This window comes from Bombyx mori, chromosome 10 (genome assembly GCF_030269925.1).
Source record: "Bombyx mori chromosome 10, ASM3026992v2".
Classification (NCBI taxonomy): Eukaryota; Metazoa; Arthropoda; class Insecta; order Lepidoptera; family Bombycidae; genus Bombyx; species Bombyx mori.
The window spans coordinates 4080569-4102397 of NC_085116.1; the positions used below are offsets into that span (position 1 = coordinate 4080569).

Below are 21829 nucleotides of genomic sequence, written 5' to 3' on the forward strand. Positions count from 1 at the left end.
ACATTATGCAAATAATAGGTGCTGAGAAATCAATAGGGTTTTATATTTAAATGTACATAACCGGTTATAGCCCTTCACTATCTTGAATGTCCCTAATTAGTTGACCACGACTGTAGAACTTGTTTTAATACTGCTAGGACACAAGTGCGTTAAAGTACACCTTAAGGTCACGCTAAAGTGCGTACTATTAATCTTAAAAGGCTTTGTTTGAATTGAATAGTGTCGGGTTGCGTTGCCTAGTGGTTCAAGTTAATGTGGTGCCAACCAAGGAAGCGAGCTTCTTGGATTAATTCAACCTCTGATTGTTGTTATTAACTTTGCCATTAATATTGTAGTAGCAAATTATATTTGTATAATTAAATGTCTAATTGCTATAAAACTTGATAGTCGGATAATACAAAAAAATATATTTGAATATTTTGCATAGTGCTGATTGGGTATGGACATGTGATGAGACGAAATGAAAATGAGGTTGGTGATACGTGAATTGGATGAAATGGATTGCGTGAAAAACGATATTTGTAAGAAGGGAGTGAGCGAAGAAATGGTATATGATAGAGGAGTATTACTTCTGAACACCAAAAGGGTACCACAACCACATTCATTCATGCTAGTAGAGTCGTCACCTTTTTTCCAAATTTACGCATTAACTCCTATAATAATGTCTCTATCCAAGACTCGCCATTCTCAAGGAAATATCATTAACGTGAAAGCAAGTGGTTAGTTGTAAAACTAAACCAAAAAAAACATAGAATAAGGCTGTATCGACTGCACTTAGTGTGATAAAAGCGAGAGGAGTTTACAGTTAGATCGTCTACATAGATCAGAAATAATAAACAATCTATGCTAAAAAGGCTTCATTTATACTTCACGCTTTCCGAGCAGTTACCATTAACCTAAATTATTTTAATCATGACGTTCCTGTCGTCGGGACGTTGACCTCTTGTTGGTGACGTCATTCTTCTTTCATAGTGCCAGTGACGAATCGTTATTAAAGCCCATGAAAGGCTTGCCTTGACGCCGATGAGGCCTCGCCTTTTGTTTCCCCTGAAATTGATGCCGCTCCGGTTCCAGTTCCCTAGTGTCGTAACCAGTGACATTTAATTAATTTTCATTCCCCGACAATAGTGGTATTTTATGATAACGACGCACACACAATTAATGATTTGCGAGTTTACTCTATTATTATTACAGCTATCAAATTACGAAGGAAGAATATGAATCCCACAATTATTAATAGTTTAAAGTCGCCTTTTGATTTTGTGATGTTACAGTAATAACTAGCTCGCCCGGCAAACGTTGTTTTGCCATATAAATTATTTCTAGGACTGATTTGTAAATCTAAATCATTCTCGAATCCACCTGAAGGTACACAGAAAATTTCATTAAAATCGGTCCAGCCGCGTAGGAGGAGTTCAGTGACAAACACACGCACAGAAGAAATCTATATATATATGTCGGCACACGTCAGGGATGGCTGAGCGGTAGTTTCGTCATCACTCGTATTCGATTGAACTCAGTTTAGTTAATAAAACTTTTTGAATAACAATTATTGAAACTCAACACACACAACTTTCACAATGACTGGATAAACCGACAGTTTCGTTGCACATACCGACAGACCGACTGACTGAGACGGACGGAATGACTGCCTGACACGGAATGCCACGACTCTGTCCACGTACCGCCATTTTATACTGTGGCGTTACGTAGTCTACCCTTCATTTTGTGATATTTATCAAAACAACATCTCATCATTTAAAATAATAATCAAAACCACCGTCTTAATATTACTAAAAGTCGTTATCCACGACATATATATGTCAGCACACGTCAGGGATGGCTGAGCGGTAGGTTCCGTCATCGCTTGTATTCGGTTGAACTCAGTTTAGTCAATAAAACTTTTCAATAATAATTATTGAAACTCAACACACACAACTTTCACAATGACAGGGTAAACCGACAGTTTCGTTGCATATACCGACAGACCGACTGACCGACTGACTGACTGACAGAGACTCACTGACTGAGACGGACGGAATTACTGTCTGACACGGAATGCCACGACTCTGTCCACGTACCGCCATTTTATACTGTGGCGTTACGGAGTCTACCCTTCGTTTTGTGATATTTATCAAAACAACATTTCATCATTTAAAATAATAATCAAAACCACCGTCTTAATATTACTAAAAGTCGTTATCCACGACAACTAAAAGTCGTTATCCACGACATATATATATATATTAAGATCTACACTAGTAGCTTTATATTCAAACGCAGTAATATTTTAGGCGTTAAGACATATTGATGCTTTTTGAATTTATATCTGTTTTGTCTAGCAAGTACTGTGACGTCATAGCGCCTGTCGTAGTTAAACCTTGCATACTTCCATTTTTCCTGTTTCAAATCTGCGGACGTGTATTACGTGCTTAGAACGATGACAATTCGCATTGTGGTACTCGAACACAGCTGCGTCGTCTGAATCGAAGAAATAAAGCTTTTTTTATTTTTTTTATTGCATAGTTGTGTGGACGAGATCACAACCCATCTGGTGTTAAGTGGTTACTTGAGCCCATAGACGTCTATAACGTAAATGCCGTCACCCACCTTGAGATATGCGTTCTAAGGTCTCAGTATAGTCAAAACGGCTGCCCCACCCTTCAAACCGAAACGCAGTACTGCTTAATGGAAGAAATAGACAGGGTGATGGTACCTCCCCGTGCGGACTCTTGCCTAAGCTGAAAAAAAAACAACTGAAAGTCGATAATCGAAAGTTGCACATTTTTTAAAAGAAGAACCTCATAGGTACCATTTGATAAAAGTTTTACTCAAAAATTTCATACCATTAAGTTTCTATGTCTATTCGAAGTACCTATTACAATAAAACGGCAATTTCATACTTTAACCCCTATTTTTATGGATGTGTTCGGAAAGGCGCACCGCGATGCGTTGTGGGATTATGCTCATCCTTTACAAAGCATTCATCTTTAGTGCGTTCGTAGCATCCGTCCATTGCAAGTTTATCGGAATTTTATGAGTTTTTCGCCGGATCTTCTCAGTGGGTAGCGATTCCAATCCGATGGTAAATTCTGTGAAACACTGCCAGAGTTAGCACACTCACTCAGACTAGACTACCAGCGAATAATAATCGGAATCCGGGAGAGTACGGACATTATCAACCAACAAAACCTGTTCATTCCTTTGTATTCGAAGTATAATATGACTTCATTTGGACAATAAAAAAATATTTTGAACTGAAAGTAAATTCGGTTAGTCGAAGAACAGGCAACTATTTGTTGGCACCGTCATCTATCCGAAGAAGCCATTATTATTCCAAGAATAATTGGATATACCTTCAATTTTGGCAGAGGTGATTCTTCGTATTATATAAAAAAAAACAAATGACTTCAAATCGACAGAACGGCTGATTTGAGTACACTGAAAGGATGAGGACATTACAACGTGAATGCTGCCACCCACAATAAGACATGAATTCGAAGTCTCAATTGTCTCACCGAATCGGCTAAAATCGACAGAACTGTGGTACATAGCCGTGTGGGCTTACAATACGCCTTATCAACAACTACTATACACCAGATGGATTGTGAGCCCGTATATGGTACAAAAAGAAGTCGATTTAAGAGATTAGTGTATTTAATATTTTTATAGCATAAATCGGTGGACTTTCGCTGTATCTTTATTAAAACATGGCTCTTGGGACGCTCTTTAATCATAAAAATACTAATTAATCAAACATGCTTTGCTGGGGGCTCACATATATTATAACACTCGATAAATCTCAGGCTACTCACATCATGTAATACGACACGGCAAGGCCCATCTGGGACCCGACAAGGGTCTGATGCGGGTAAAGTAACAAGACTAAACGGAAACTCTACACGGGAGGAGGTTGAATACACTGGTCTTGGTCGTGGTACCATTAACCTAATGAAATGTTACACCGCAGTAGGAGTGGGTGATATAAATCGTATATAGATTCAATATCTATATATCGCAGCAATATCGTTGAATCCGATATCGCCCCGCACGAAATCTTTATATCGATATCAGCCGATACACGATATTGCTCGATGTGATGCGCATCGGCATATCGTACCGATTCGTGAATCGAAACCTATATTTCGATATCAGCCGATACACGATATTGCTCGATGTGACGCGCATCGGCATATCGTACCGACTCGTTAATATCAGCAATATTCGTTTGGTTCGTATCGAATCGGCCAGAGTGAGCGAGCGCACGATAGGGATATCATGTGATTAATGAAACAGAAACAGGCATTATCCATACAATTGTAAACCTTATATTTAAGTCCATATGTCTGTAAATTATTCTTAGCGTATCAGCAGGATACAATTTAGGAAAGAAGTTTTAACTTTCGACCCTAACTTGAATGCAGTATAGCCTATTTGCATCGTTGAATTTAATTTCACGCGCTTTGACCTTGAACTAGAATTTTTGGACAAGTGTTTATAAATATGTACTTAAAAGTTTTTTGTGTTTGATTTTTAAAGTACACATTTTTCTATTTTTAGTTGAATCCAAATAATTGAGTTTATTTCTTGTGTTTGTATTAAACTTTTGAAATCTACACTCTTTTGGTATATTTTGTAATTTTAAATTAAGACACAAAATACTAAAAACTGAAAATAATGTAGCCAGTCCTGTAGTAGCCTGGTAAAAGCATGAAGGAAAGTTTTTCTGATATTTTTATTTTCATGTTCTTTTTATTACTTTAAGATCATATTATAAATTGATATCAGAAAACCAACCGTATAACGTTGACTTAAATCTATATCTACTACGATATTATATCAGCGTATCGTTTCAAATCTCAAATATCATGAATCGAGAAAATCTACTAGCATCCATCAATATATAGATTCAGAAAATATATAGATTCAATATCCGATATTGATCTTCGATATATAGATACGATTCGATACGCGGCAAAACCGATATTACCCACTCCTACACCGCAGTGATATCCTAAGAGCTTTAAATCACTGTATCGCGTTCTCAAATATTAAATGTTTTTAATCGACTTAAAAAAGAGGAGATTCTCAATTCGACTGTTTATTTTTAATGTGTATTGTTATCCCAGAACGTTATTTTAGGTGAACCGATTTTGACGATTCTCAATTTCTTTGAAGGATTTTTGCTCCTCATGCGTCCATTGACATGACATGACGTGAATGTCGTCATCGGCATTTTAGCATGATAGATATCCTTTAGTCTTCGGGTGGTGTCTTTCTTGAACAGATATTAATGTTAAAATATTGAAATCCAATAATTGTGGGATGATAAAACGTCTAAGTTAAAATATGTGTAAGTGAATATTTAAATCTTAATTTATTGTATCAAGAATGTATAGCTTTGTGATTTTTCATTATATTTTCAATTTACATATTAGAAAATTTCGCCCGCCACGTCTGTCTGTATGTCTGTATGCTATAAACTTTAAATTATCGCACAGATTTTGTTATGATTTACACTAAAGGACGGAGTCTTTCATGAGGAATGTGTTTAAATCATTAAAGTTTTGTGAAAATCGTCTTGAAATATTATTGTTAAAGATGTTGGGAAAAATAATACCAACTAAAAGTTTCACTGGCTTTCGCCGCGTAAACCAATAAAGTAATATGATAACAAAGTATCGGTATAATTATTATTATTTTACGGCAACTTTTTTGAAGTAGTAGTTCAATTTTACATGTATTTTTGTTACGTTACTGTTTCGCGAAGTATTATGCTTTATTTGTCCAGCAGTGGGCAGATAAAGGCTGATGATGATGATGATGACTCGTCCAAAACCGGGGCGGGTTGCTAGTATTATAATAATTCAACTTTTAATCGTAATATTTGTGATATGTGTTTGATTAGTACATTATCTCGTTCATTAGTCGGCCCGTCAGATAAGATATTACTGACGTAATTTACAACCTTTGCTAGTAAATGTTTCGGTTAACCTTACTAACGTTCTGATAATCAAAGTTTTAAAAAATACAGGACCATCAGACGCTTCATCTTATACCTTTAAACGAGAAATTCTTATATATAATCTGAATCTCTGAAAGGGCTCCAACGATTTTAATAAAATTTAGTATACAGGGGATTTCGGGGGCGAAAAATCGATCTAGCTACGATTTATTTTCAGAAAATGTTGTTTTATTCGTGTTTTCAATAATCAACTCTTCCCGACATCTATTGACGAATAATAATACTATTTTTCTTAATTGAGGGCAACTAACCGCTTCAAAGACACAACAAGATGGCGCTATCAAAAACAAATCTTCATCTAGTAGAATATTATACTGTTTAATAAATAATAAAAACGCTAATAAAACTTTTACGACCATTCTTTTTGGGATTGTTTAGGATCGACTGAACAAAATTTAATGCCTGAACTCGTATACCTAATTTAACTAAACTAGATTAGTATAGGACTGAAATTAAAAGTAATTTCGTTAAATATTAAAGCTTTCCTAAACTACGTGTGTGTTAATTAAAAAGGGTTTACACTCTCGTCAATTAACTGTCCAAGACAACAAAGGCCTTTAATAATAAAAGAGATTTTGCTGGAATACGAACAGGGTACAGATAAATGAGAAAAAAAAACGGCCATATTAATTTAGAATTGCCCTTGTAAAGCTAAAATAACAACGTTTTATTCGTAAGAGAAATTGTTACCAATATGAAGGTTGGTCTATGTTACTGGATTAAACAAACGTAACGAGGCTTGTAAATTCGGTAATGGAAAATGTACGCATTATTACGTTTCTGTATTTATTCATCCAAGAGTCACTGTAATTTCTATGTTATTAATTTAATATTAACATTTGTTTTTATAGCTAAAGCAAAGAATCCGAGAACCGTTGAATTCCCAGAAAGATAACAGGGCTGATTTATAAGTAAAAGGTTATTCATTTATTTTCTTTCTTCCTTTCGGGATATTATGATATCAAAAGTTACTTGGTGAAAATACGACAGATACAAAGTTTATTAAAGCCCCGCTTTATTAAATTCGTTTAAGATTTTTTAAATTTCCTTCTAAGATACATGGCTAAGGGTTATTCGCCTAACTTCCAATGGATCGCTAACTACCGTCAAATGTTTTTTATTTATTTATTAAGTTCTTTAAATTTTTCCGAACTATAAGCTGAACTGGCACTACAGGCTCGTACAAGAGGCAGACTTGGAGACGTACTAACCAGTTAGAGTAAGAAGTACATTGTGGACTTTAATTCAATGGCTTGGTACACTGACATCCAGTTTGTCAACCCGCTCTAAATATAAGTGCTAATAATTTCATAAAATCTAAATACTCGTTAAATCGTTCACTGGTGGTAGGACCCCTTGTGAGTCCGCACGGGTAGGTACCACAGCCCCGCCTATTTCTGCCATGAAGCAGAAATGCGTTTCGGTTTGAAGGGTGGGGTAGCCTTTGTAACTATACGGAGACCTTAGAACTTATATCTCAAGGTGGGTGGCGCATTTACATTGTAGATGTCTATGGGCTCCAGTAACCACTTAACACCAGGTGGGCTGTGAGCTCGTCCACCCATCTAAGCAATAAAAAAAAAAAAAGTTTCCCGTATCAAAAAAATCCTGTGTCTTATCCGATAGCCATGTTGAAACTTTTTATTCTTATCGATATGTTTTAAGGATCATGCATTAACTTGTTGGAATCAACCCATGAAAAGAGATAAGAATACATAATTTCTATCGAGAATCCTCCCCCCCCCCCCCTGAGTGCTTTTGATAGCTATTTTGTGCGATCAAGAAAATCCTAATCCGATAAAAACAAGCGTAGCGCAAGTCATAGGTGGCCCGTTGGTATGACGAAAATTGTTTCATTCTTTTCTCTGTTTATTGCATTCGAGAGCCCGAGAGGGAGATTTTTGAAATTGAAAATCATAACGAAAAGATTGGATATAACAAGAATTCTTTGTTACAGTATATGGTTAAATATATAATAATTCAATTACATCATTGAAAACTTGAGAGAGAATAAAATCATATAGATATTTACATAATTTAATTGATAATAATTTTAAACTTACATATATAACTCTAGTACAAATTTTCAAACACTAACAACACCTTTTATTTTAAATTTCGTGTTCAGATAAATATGATAAAAAATGTATATGGTATATACTAGACCGTAGCTTTTTGTCCTCTCAAATTCGGATTGGCTAATATTGGAGTTCTATTAACGCAACGGGCTGGCAATGATCGAATTGTTCAAATGTTGATTCAGGACAGAGGGGTGTCCTCTGTGCCGTGTATTTGAGTTCAAAAGTCACTTCAACTGTTGATGACTTTGAGTGGCGCTGGCCGAAACATGTGAACAAAAGCTCATTTTCAAGTTTCGAGTAAGTTTAAAACTCATCAATGCAATGCATTGCACGGCGAAGTCTTTCAGACTTTGAATGAAGTAATAAAAGAAAGTCTTGTGGACTAACTATGTTAAACACGAATTTAGCTAAAGTATAAAGAAAAAGTTTTTCAATAACCAACCAATTGAGAACAGTTGCCGATAAAAACAATTTTAACATATTCAACAATTCACATAAGAACAACTTACTGAATCTTAAAACGAATGACTAACCCACTAAAAGTAGTTTTTTTCTATGTATTGACACATTTTTTATTGTTTTTATTGCGTAGACACTTGAATGAGTTCACGACCCTCCAGGTGTTGAGTGGTTATCGGACCTCATGAACATCACCACGAGAATTCTATCACCCACCTTAGGCCATGAGGTCTATGTCTCAATTGTATAGTATCACGAGTGTCCCACTCTTGCACATTGCTATATTGTATATACATGTATTGCTTTGCGATAGAAATATGGTTCCTATCCCTGCGGGCTCACAAGACGTCCTTACTAGTAATTAGGCATACTATATAACATATTATAACATAATCGAAAATATTCGATTTTCTTTAACATATCTATACTATCTATACTAATATTATAAAGAGGAAAGATTTGTTTGTTTGTTTCGAATAGGCTCCGAAACTACTGGACCGATTTGAAAAATTCTTTTTCCATTAGAAGTCGACATTGTCCCTGATGAACATAGGCTACTTTTTTTTTTTTTTTTTTTTTTTTTGTTTCATGTGTGTTTTAATGTTTCCGAAGCGAAGCGAGGGCGGGTCGCTAGTATTATTATAAAACACGAACAAAACTGAACACGTCAACAGGAAAAAGTCTATTCGATAGATCAAAGGAGGCAAATATCCGATTTAAATCTAATATGACTGGAAAATAAAGTCACACTCGTGTTACTGGCATCTTTTTTAATTTTTTTATGACATTTGATCTCTAAAGTATTGAAACTCAAACTTTGACAATTTGTCAATTTTTTTAATTCATATATTTAAATTATGAACTCATCTTTGGTTTTCACACCCAAGCGCTAAATCGATTTTGATTAAATCGTGTGGGAATGGATAACTTTTTTCTATTTTTTATTGCTTAGGTGTGGGCGGACGTGCTCACGGCCCACCTGGAGTTATGTGGTTACTAGAGCCCATTAACATCTACAGCGTAAATGCCGCCACCCACCTTAAGATATGAGTTCTAAGGTCCCAGTATAGTTCACGATTGACTTCCACGGTGAAGGAATAACATCTTGTAGCAGAAATCAAACCCGCAAAATTATTATTTGCATAACAACTGGTGATATAACGTCTTGTGAGACCGCACGGGTATATATCACCAACCTGGCTATTTCTGCCGTCAAGCAGTGAAGGGTGGGACAGCAGTTGTAACTAACTAACATGAACCCTAAGGATTCTGTTACCCCCTAAGGTGTCAAAGGTTAGGAAAATATACTAATAATACTTAATAGTAATTGTGGATAATTACTGTAAATTTTATATATTCAGCTAACTAACCTAACTAACCTGGGCTTCCAGTTTCCAAATCAGGATTTTTATTGATCAGTTTTCAAATTTATCTCATTTCGGATAAAATGTACGCGGGGCACGCGGTCCTACATTTTATTTGACTATACAGGAAACCTGAACTTATGCGACCCGACTAAACCAGTAACGTAACAGAGAACGGACAACCTAAATCGATGTACCGTAGACTTTAGAAGCACACTAACAGAAGACATTGTTACGCGCTGGGGGTTCGGGATAAATAAAAATTCTACCGAATTACAAATTGAAACTGTGTTCTACACTTAGAACAACACAGAACACTTTAAAATTCTCAATTAGCTTCTTCAGGCGATCCGTTCGCCGTTTCGCTTCGTGTAGTTCCTATTACGAACTGACTGCGTGCCATCTCTGCCACGCTTTTAAAGTCGAGACAAAATTCCCAGAATCGTCGGGAATATTCCACAAAAGTCAAGTATTGTATGTTTCCGCTATCTGACAATAGATGGCGTTGTACTCCTCGAGCGTTCTAGGTGTTACTGGATCCTTAGATATTCGTTTGGCGACTCAGCGATAGATGGCGTTACTCTTACCGGCGTAACAATATTATGAAATTTCATCTCTAAATCTTTTTTTGATGAGCTGGTGAGGTAGCCGATATTGAAAAAGTAATACTGTTATATATTGTATCTCGTTAGATTAAGGGGATTGAGAGGTGAAACAATAAAATACATAGTTTTTCGTAATCAAATACAACTAACATTACATTAACTTCCATTTTTGCGTACGATATCACGGAACCCACCTCTGTTCGTTTATAAAAACACGCGTTCATCTTTTTTATATTATGCTAATAAGATTATTATTCTTAGAAAAGCCTCTTAGTGTAAAATGATTGCGGGAGTTTTCTCGCGCGTGTTCGTAAAACAATCTGTTTATGATCACAAGAATATTAAGCGAAATTGAAAGTACAGCTTTTGGTTTTCCTTATTTCTTAAATCTGCAATATGGAATTGCAGATTTTCTTATCTAAGTTTTACATGGAGTTTTCAAATAGCAAAAAAGAGAATCCCTACAATTTCGTCTAGCATGCCTACCCATGTGTCTGGGACATTTAACTTAATATTATAAAATCATGTTGAGCCACCGACGGGGCTTGATATCATCCGAGTGCGGAGGCCAAAAGTCTGGTCTCGTTGTGGATTTGATACAAATACAAATTTGATATTTTTTTATTGGCCTTTTAGGCAGACGAGCACACGGCCCACCTGATGGTGAGTGGTTACCGTCGTCCATGGACTTCAGCAATGCCAGGGGCAGAGCCAAGCCGCTGCCTACCGATGATTTGATTTGATTTATATTTATATCAGATGGACGGCTGTAACAACTTCCACTTGAGGTGGCTGGATCGGTCCTTGCGAAGTAGGTGAAACGTAGCCGTAATGTTTATACCTTCCGGCTGATGTAAACGATAACGAGTCTCTACTTCGAATGTTAGCTGCATCGCGACAACCAAAGGGATCCAATGGACACAATGGAGCAGAGGCTCTCCACTTGTCCGGTATGGGAGGAGCAGTGTCGTGTCCTTGTCGGTCAAATAGAATCTGACTTTTTGTCAATCATTAGTGTAGTGATGAGTCGTAATAGGACGATACGAGACGGTAGACTCGCAGGAGATGATGAATCGTGACAGAGGCCTCTCCCTCACTATACCCGTTCTGGAGGCAGAAAAAGGGGCTACAACAAACTCTAGTTCCTGTGAGAGGCGGACTCCTTAGGAAATCCGGTTTGGGGCAACCGGCAACCACAAAGCCGCGCCACATAGATTAAAATTAAGCAGTGATCGGCGTAGATAAAAAGAATTTATTGATTTATTAGAGAATCTCAAAATGAATCATTTATAAAATGTTATCAGGTACAGCTTAAAAACATCAATAGTTTATTTTTTTGTTAAAAAAATTTGTAATATTCTCAATCCAATGTTGGTCTTCTAATATATTTACCAACGAAATTATAAGTAAAATGTTCACTACTTTGATTGAGATGTAATACATAACTTGTTCTAATATAATAAGTTATTCCATTAAGTTGATTGATCCAATGTCTTTACGATAATACAAGAAAATCTTGAATTATTTACTTATTTTTTTTTTTTTTTTATTTGCACTGCTTTTGGTTGACTGGTAGAGAATGCTATAGGCATTAAGTCCGCCAATGTATATTTTACATGAAGTGTAATAAATACATAAATAAATCTTATTACAGCTCTCTGTATTAGACAAATCATTGAATTGTTTTACTTGTACCGATTGGTAGACGATATCGACGACCACCTGTTGTTAAGTGGTTATCAGATTTAGACCGCAACACGAATGGCGCTACTCACCTTGAGATTGAAAACTGAAGTCGGAATTGTTAAGTAATAACCGCTATTCAGCCCTCAAAGCTGAATCGCATGATTGCTTCGCGAGAGAAACACACTAGACGGAGGATTTCACCTTAGCGGACCCACAGTCCATTAGAGATTAAACAAAATTCTACCTCTCTGATTTGAATTAAATAATATTATTCCTTAATAGTGAATGCGGTTCGTAAATATGTGTTAACGATATATCTTGGTATTTATATAGAAATATCGGTAATAGCCACATTTTTTTAACTTTGATACAATATGAGTTATTGAAATGAATACCCCAAACCTCCCTTTTTTTTGCTTAGATGGGTGGACAATCTGGTGTTAAGTGGTTACCGAAGCCCTTAGACATCTATAACGTAAATGCCGCCACCCGCCTTGAAATATGAGTTCTAAGGTCTCAGTATAGTCACAACGGCTGCCTTACCCTTCAAACCAAAACGCATTACTGCTTCACGTCAGAAATAGGTAGGGCAGTGGTACCTACCCATGCGGAGTCACAAGAGGTGAACCTTGTGACTCCAGGTACCAGTAAACTTTTTACGACTAAGTGAAAAACTAGCATGGAGGCATTTAAAGTCCATTCGTATTCATTCTATTTTGCTGTAGTAAATTTCGGTATCCCGACAAAGGACAGTAGAACAGTAGGTACTAAAAAACTGTTCCGGACATGAGGTACTTCTAACAGTGCAAAATTTGAAAAAATATACGTAAAAAGTCCAGTATATAGGTTATATAATAAAAAAACAAGATTTCCAACTTCAGCAGCACCAACCTAATAGTATTTGTGCGGTGTGGACGCAGGAAGCACCATACGAGACGAAATCCACCTGAACTCCCAATATAAACCATACGCTTAGTATGATTAGTATTCGTATAGTAGTCAGAATGTAGAAAAAAGAGGTAAAAACTCCAAAAAACAATTGCATGCAGCTCAAATTCAGGTCTCCAAAAGGTATTCTCAAAAAAGTAATCTTTTGGGGAGTTTAACGAAGGAGGGAAGATCTTCCACCGAGCGGGTGATATTGCTCGGTAGACCGACGGTCCAAATGTTGTTGTTCGGAACTTGTATATATGCGCTTTATCTTGAAAATGTCGTAAGCGAGATTCAGGCATCTGTCAATTATCTTGCGTTATATGATGGCTACCCGCCACAATCTCAATACTTAAGTAAAATAATAATAGTATAAGCTTTATTTATATGTTAAAATAGATGTTACTAGAGTCGGTTTATGATTTACATTTTTGTTCCCAGTTCTGCCTTCGACAACGTGAAGAAATCGAAAGTCGCAATTAAGAAAATATCTCCATTCGAACATCAAACGTATTGCCAGAGAACATTACGGGAAATCAAAATTCTAACTCGGTTTAAACACGAAAACGTAAGGAAATATCCGTGTCATTGCTGAATCATTCATTATGGTTCTTTACATTATGCGATTTAAATGGGAATGTTCGTTTACAGATTATCGATATACGAGATATTTTAAGAGCTGAAACTATTGATCAAATGAAAGACGTTTACATCGTTCAATGCTTGATGGAGACCGATCTTTACAAGCTGTTGAAGACCCAGGTACGTTAAAACTATATATCCGAAAGAAATTGCGCAACTAACATACACTAGGGACATTATCAAAGGCCAAAAATTGAGGGCTTTCAATTTTAAGTTAATACGTACTGAAAACTTAAATAACGCATACATTTTAATGGCTAAAAGTGATTGGTGTAAAACTAGATTACACAACTGTACAAAAAAATTCGTTCTTTGTCCTAACGTTTGTTCTAGGTTTATCCGGTTAATTATTCACAAAAACTAAAATAAAATACCTTTTTTTTTGCTATAAAGTTTGCTTTTGTGATAGTTATAGTAATAATAATAATTTTTAATTTTATTTTATAAATTTTAATTAATTTTAATACTTTCAAAAAAACCGCGCTATGAGAGTGGGGTGTTTACGTTTATACAATCGGAAACAACGATCAGGTGTTTTGTACAAGCCCAAAAAAACTTAAAATGTCACGAAAGTGTAAATACGATGCTGATGCGTTTTGTTTCATATTATGTGGTACAATTTATTAAAGTTCAAAAGCAAACTTTTTCATGCCATGTTTTTTTTTTTTTTCGTCTAGTTACGATCTAAAATACCGAAATTTTATGCTTTGCAATCAAAGTCAAATTTGGTGTTGACCCGTGTTATATATTCATATCTGGCTTTATAAAATGATATTTGACTTTAAATAATCGAATGTATTTTTTCATTTGTCTTCTTTGTTACAGAAATTAAGTAACGATCACATCTGCTACTTCCTGTATCAGATCCTTCGAGGACTGAAATATATTCACTCTGCAAACGTCCTCCATAGGGACTTGAAGCCTTCTAATTTACTACTTAATACCACGTGCGATTTGAAGGTAAGAAATTATTCGATTTTGTATGTCACTCGAAACTGTCTCCTTAGTTAATAATAAATTATTGAAATAGCTTTCCTATTATTAGAGAGGAAAAACGAATGTTGTATTTTGTATTCAATGTTGAATGCAATATACATAGTATAAATTCTTCTTCTTCGCAATCGTGTCACTCTTAACAGAGTGGTCGTGATCGTCATGTAGTGTTGGAGTGGGCAGACTTGATGCGTCTCACGATGTCCCGCCATCTCTTCCTCCTCGAGGCCATTCTACTGCACTCATTTAGGGGACCTCTTATTACAGTTTTAATTTGGTCGGTCCACCACATGGGTAACCTCCCGCGCGGTCTTGTGTATATATAAATATTATAGATTATATATATATATATATACATGAAAGTCGTCAAACATCAAAGTCGTAAGTACCTTGAATTCAACCACAAATCTGAATCGTTAAATTTATAAAACGATCGTATGATGGAAAACGTCGTACGAATCTCAAAGTACCCTACAAAAGGGTATATAAATTTGAAATCTTTCGGAAATGGCGCGTCGTGATGACGAAGCCTTGTAATGTCACACGGGATGTATATACGTTGAAGTGACGATCGACGATTTTGCTATAAAACAATCACGATAAGATAAATCTAAATGCTAATTGTGATATTTTTTTAGATTGTTATTTTGAAGCTAAATATACGGAAACGGCGTAATTTGAACTAAATGTTGCCGAACACGAGGTAGCGAGGCGTGACAAAGTACCACGCTAAGTTTTTACGATGTCATTCCGTGTTGTCGATCGATAGCGCTCTAAAGGACTATTTATACGTCTCCAGTGGCTATTTTAATGTTCATAAACGAAGAAATATCACTAAACTAGTACTTTATTGTGAGACGTTTATTGATACCTATGAAAGAAGAACATTGTATTTCATGGTTTTATTTATTGTACGAGAGAGAGAGAGAAAGGGAGCTTAATGCTACTTACATTTGAGTCTATATAGATGATCGGATTATCGAAAATCCTGTATAATGTTATTATACTGTATATAATCCTAATTTCACTTCATGCGAGCTTTGCAACCTCTCGGTCCACTGAGAGGCTTTGGTTCTCTTTGTATTTCGTGCCGTAATATCCACAACGAATACTTTGAGGAATTATTTGAAATGTATGTTTTGCATTCGCACCAATTGCCATTGGGAGTAGAGGTTATCTCTACTGTCCGTGGGCTTTCGGAGATATTTTAGGCTTTGGAGTGAAATTCAGTTGTTTAAAAAAAATATATAAAAATATTATGTAATAGTGGTTTTTGATAAACGAAAAATGAAAACATTATGTAATGTTCATAATAAATAAAATATGCAAGCAAAGTCATATTTTAATGTAAAGATACATCAATAGCAAAAACTCCGTTCGTATACTGAAACGGGAGAACTGAAGCGTTTAAAGAATTCGTTCGGCTTGGCAATAAAATATGTTCAGACTCTAATAAATTTGGATCGCCTATTCATAGATATCATCCAAAGTCATATTGTATAATATTATGGAAGATATCGAAGAGATAGGTATTACATACTTCCTGTCATTGACAAGCTTGAGCCAGGTATTGTGTGCAGATTATAAAAAAAGGAACTAGAAACAAATCTCGCACGGTCAAGTTGCTTTCAGCCTACGCCATAATATAATAGCATATATTAAATAGCTCATAGCACAACAATATCGCACACCATACATTGTTAAGGACATGTTATGTACTATATATTATTGGCTTAGTATACGGCTTACTATAGTATACTATACTACTTACTATTATTATATATTATACTTACTATACTATACTTACTATACGCTATACTATATGGCACTAGATCTAATTATTTAATCGTTTCATAATAATATATAACTTAATACAGGCGATAAACAGTCAAACAGTATTAAAACTGTTCAGAAATAAAGAAGATATACGGGGTGTAATACCAAGCTGTGCAGACAAAACATTAAATTAAATAATAACGTCATTTTCCAAATCCGCCTAAAGAATTCTATAGCCAATACACGTTTTTTCGGAAATGGACAGTGAATCCGCATTCAATCACACGTCAACCGAAAACGTCCTGAATATCGCAATCGTGAATTTGCTGATTTCAATTATTCATCCAAAACAGTTCTTTACATACGACAAACAGACGTAAGCACCAAATGACGTCAATCATGGGCTTAAATTGCAATACGTATTGTCTTTGCTTTGCTTCGATCTATATAAAAACTGCTTCTGTCATTATCATATGGTTGTAAGCTTAACATATGCGGTGGTACCAACTATGTTATAGAGTTACATTCCAAGGTCTTTGTAAAAATTACCCTTTTTTTTTTCTTAGTGTCACACAACTCTAATTTGTATTAAAACATTTTTAAAGGCAGGTTTTTTGATATTGGAAGCAGCAATAAATCTATTTTTTGCTAAAAACTATCAATCTATAAAATGGAAATTTCACATAGAGTGCTTTTAATTTGAGAACACACATATACAAGTGTGTATGTATTTTATTTTATGGAATCAAGCTAGGCCGACTCTATCTAGTAGTTGGTACAAGGGACAAAAAACTATTATATAAAAATAATTTTGGCTTACATTATATATATATTTATTTCCTTATATTTGTAATTCAAAATGTGATTCGATATGGCAGGTTCAGACGCTTAATTCATTTTTCACTGAATATAAAATCGTAGTCTAACTTTGGAGTGCTCACAGTGTACATTAATAAAAGACAGGATTGATAAATCATTCGCATCGATGGTACGTCAGAAAGTTCCGCTATCCTGGATTTTGACTGTCTTGCCAATGTTTTAGCATGTCAGTCGAATTTCAGAAGTAAGGTATCATTATAAACAACAGGCTTATTAAACAATGGTTCCATTTGCCTTCTATTACTATAATAGCTAATAAGCTCAGCACTAAAAAGGTTAAAGTCAGGTCCAGCCAAAAACGATTACGTGACTCCAACGACCAATTCAATTGCGTTTAAATAATCCAAATTTTTATTTTTTATTTTTTATTGCTTAAATGGTTGGACGAGCTCACAGCCCACCGGGTGTTAAGTGGTTACTGGAGCCCATAGACATCTACAACGTAAATGCGCCACTCACCTTGAGATATAAGTTCTAAGGTCTCAGTACAGTTACAACGGCTGCCCCGCCCTTCAAACCGAAATGCATTACTGCTTCACGGCAGAAATGGGGAGGGTGGTGGTACCCACCCACGTGGACTCACAAGAGGTCCTGCCACCAGTAATCCAAATATGCACTAATAGCTACTTAATGTGCACTTAGTATCGATCGTACTAACCTATGTCTAAATACATCGGACGAGTTATTATATTACGAGTAACCTCAATCAAAACAGTAAAAAAAAATATAGCAGTACAGTTCTACTGAGAGTACTATAGACGTTTTACGGTAGATGATTCTAGAAATAAAAAATTCATAGCTTCTTCAGTGTCTTACCAACCGTTAATCCTGAGCAATGTATTACGGCAACGTCGAAACTCCTCGAGATCTCGGCTTTTCGAGTGAAGGGGCTCGTTACAAGTGCTTTTCACGTTTTGGTTCGAGCGGATATACAATTTCTTTGCATATTTTGTTTTTTTAAAACTCGGGTATACTTTAGTGGAAGCTCAGTTATTTTTTCGTTGCTGTTACAATAATAAGTTGTTCTGTTTTTCTTTTGCGAAAACAATAAACAAAAGAATTAAATTCTGATCTAAGTACTCCTATTTTGAATATTCTTAACTTATCTTTTTTTTGTAACTTTTTTTTTATTGCTTAGATGGGTGGACGATCTCACAGCCCACCTGGTGTTAAGTGGTTACTGGACCATAGACATCTACAACGTAAATGCGCCACACACCTTGAGATATAAGTTCTAAGGTCTCAGTACAGTTACAACGGCTGCCCCGCCCTTCAATCCGAAACGCATTACTGCTTCACGGCTGAAATAGGCAGGGTGGTGGTACCCTCCCGCGCGGACTCACAAGAGTCACAAGAGGTCCTACCACACGTAAAAGTACTTCTGATCTACTCCTGTTTTAAATATTTTTAACTTATCGTTTTTCTTTTTGTAACTTAGGATTGCTTTGTTAATTTTTTATTATTGTATTGAACAGATTTGCGACTTCGGTCTGGCGCGAGTTGCGGATCCTGATCACGACCACACCGGTTTCCTCACGGAATACGTAGCCACGCGCTGGTACCGTGCTCCTGAAATCATGCTCAACTCAAAGGTATATAGTCTATAATATTATTATATCGAGAGGTGAAAGGCTATTTGGTTTAAGGGACATTTTTGCAACTTTAAAAGATAGGCATTTAAAATTAAAAATTTGGGAAAAAAATATAACAAAAAACTTCTTCAGCTATTTGATTTAAGGTAAACTTAATTAAAGTTCATTTAAAAACATCGAATTGTTGATGTAATTCCAAATAAAATGAATCTTTAATTACAAAGATAAATGATGTCGCATATTAAGCCAAATGTCGTTCAAACCAAATAGTTTTTTACCACACAATATAGTTCGGCTTGTTGTATCATGATGAAAACTGATAAATAATAATTTTCGAATGAAATGCTGAACGTACTTCGTTTTCTTCTAGTCAAAAATCGCGTTACAAGCTTATAAGAAAGACAAAACGTATGAAAATATCCGTGAATTCGTTTGAAATCCACTTGAACAAATAATTGAGATTACTAGAATGATTTTGAACAGCAAACATTGATAATACACTCACTAAATATGTTATTCGATAACACCGTAATACGTTACTATGTATGTGATATTTATTAAACGCGACGCGTAATGCGCCTGTATCGATGACGAATTGTATTTTTGAATGTTTGTTAAATGAATCATTGTTTTACTTATTAAGGCTAAGCGTAGACAACAATAGATGCTATGGCCCAAATTATTTAAATTTTCTCGCTTATCTATACTATTATCTTGTTACGACGATTTTTAGTTGGAATTCCCTATGTTCAGTGCTGTCGCGAGCGCGGTGGTCAAAGGTAGGCAAAAGATTGCGGGGTACGCGATTATCCGTGTTAAAACAAAAAAAAAACATGCTAATAATATTATAAATAGTATCGATAATCTATTGAAATAATGTTATCTAAACAAATACAAAACGAACACCAAGAACGAAGAATGTCCGATGGTTTCGTCTAAGTAATCTAGACTTTTTATGATTATTCTTAAGTTGGCCGACGCAGTTTTAGCAACGAACATACCACTCCATATACATAAAAAGTAAAAGCAAATAAAGCTCGCATCATAAAACTCAATGCCTCAAGAGACAAAACTGAGAGAATTTACGTTCCGCATAAAAGTCAACCTAAGCTGGAGTAATTTCTGTCCTGGCCCCCAAACTTGGCAAGAATTACACGTATCGTACGCAGAGGTATCTTTACATCGAGGCCCCGAACCTATTTGTTTACAGAAGAATTCGCATTCACATTTCACCTCCGCAATATACTTCACAGTTAAATGTTGAACGTGCCTGTGCGATAAAACACTTGAGGAAAGTAATACGATTTAAATGAAATTCTAAAGGACTTCTTAACTCACCAAATAAGTAGACTTCATTTGCTCTAATTGATTATTAACTTTATATGTTTCTAAAAATATAATAAACACATTCTTAACATGTGAAATATATCCTGAAACTTCCCTTACATATTGGCTTTACGTATTTCATTAGAACATTTTTGGATTCAATACATTCCTGCTATTCTCCTCGTTTAGGATATTTTGGCGTTATTCGCTGCCTCAATGTCAGTGAAGGCCTATAATATATGGAGACAAGAATCTTATCCGTCTGGCGTAATCGAGATCAAGTTTTGAGATGAAACGACAAAACAAAGCCCTAGTCTCTACATAAATTATATAATTTATTATGTTATTATCTGCGGCTTTATTTTGCCTTCTGAATAAACTATGGATGTTTTCAATTCTCCCTCAGAATTTATTACGTATTTAAATTTAATTAAAACAAAATGTCTTTTTCTCTCTCGCGCGATATACCGGGTAGACCTTAATAAAATTTCGTTTTTAAATCTATAGGAGACCGTACAAGCTCACGTATTCATAAATCCACAATTATTAGGTTGGTATTGTAGTCATAAATCTAGTCCCGAACGTTGACACATTTTAGGTACATCTGCTTGGGCGAGTAATGAAATTTTCTGATATAAAACGATTTTTGTTTTAACACAGGGCTATACCAAATCAATAGATATTTGGTCAGTGGGATGTATTTTGGCGGAGATGCTGTCCAACAGACCTATATTCCCGGGCAAGCACTATTTGGATCAATTGAATCACATTTTGGGAGTGCTCGGTTCGCCGAGTCAGGAGGATCTTGATTGCATCATTAACGAAAAGGTAAGCCAGTTGTAATATACCGATGAATTGTGAATGTTTAATATCCGAAGGGCCGAGATTAGTGGAAATTTTGAATTTCCTTTTAAAGTACTTTTGAAACTAATAAAAACTGTTGCATCATATTCAACTCAGTGTTTTACATAATGTTTAACAATTAATTATGTCTAATATTAAAATTTGTTAATATGAATTTTATCTGACTTGAATTTTTTGAATGATATAGTTTAGTATTTAGTATAATTCGACGTCGTCCAACGGTCATTACGAATCCTCTCGATCCATTAACAGTGCTTTTAGGTAAAACAAGCACCGGTCACCGTCCTCGTCGAACCCGTCGCTTGCGACGAAGGGCTCGACGAGCGAATTAACCCATAGACGCAGCCCACTGAATTTCTCGCCGGATCTTCTCAGTGGGTCGCGTTTCCGATCCGGTGGTAGATTCTGCGAAGCATTGCTCTTGCTAGGGTCAGTGTTAGCATCACTCGGGCTTGAGCCCCGTGAGCTCACCTACTAGTTAAGGTTACGCTGAAATAGCCTCCCAAGGCTATCATCAGCTTAGGTAAGAAAAAGAAAAATAGTATTATTTTAATTTAGAGACTATATTATTTATGAAGAATTTGCTCATTGTAATTACAAAGGTTGA

General features: G+C 35.6%; 1 protein-coding gene across 1 annotated transcript in view; it reads left to right on the forward strand.

Moving 5' to 3' along the window:
- Erk (extracellular regulated MAP kinase) overlaps positions 1–21829 on the forward strand; it is a 47055-nt gene that overhangs the window by 18944 nt on the left and 6282 nt on the right. The window contains 5 exon segments of the mRNA NM_001043456.1: positions 13592–13718; positions 13802–13912; positions 14618–14752; positions 18916–19032; positions 21019–21186. Coding sequence (NP_001036921.1) covers positions 13592–13718; positions 13802–13912; positions 14618–14752; positions 18916–19032; positions 21019–21186 — 658 coding nt within the window.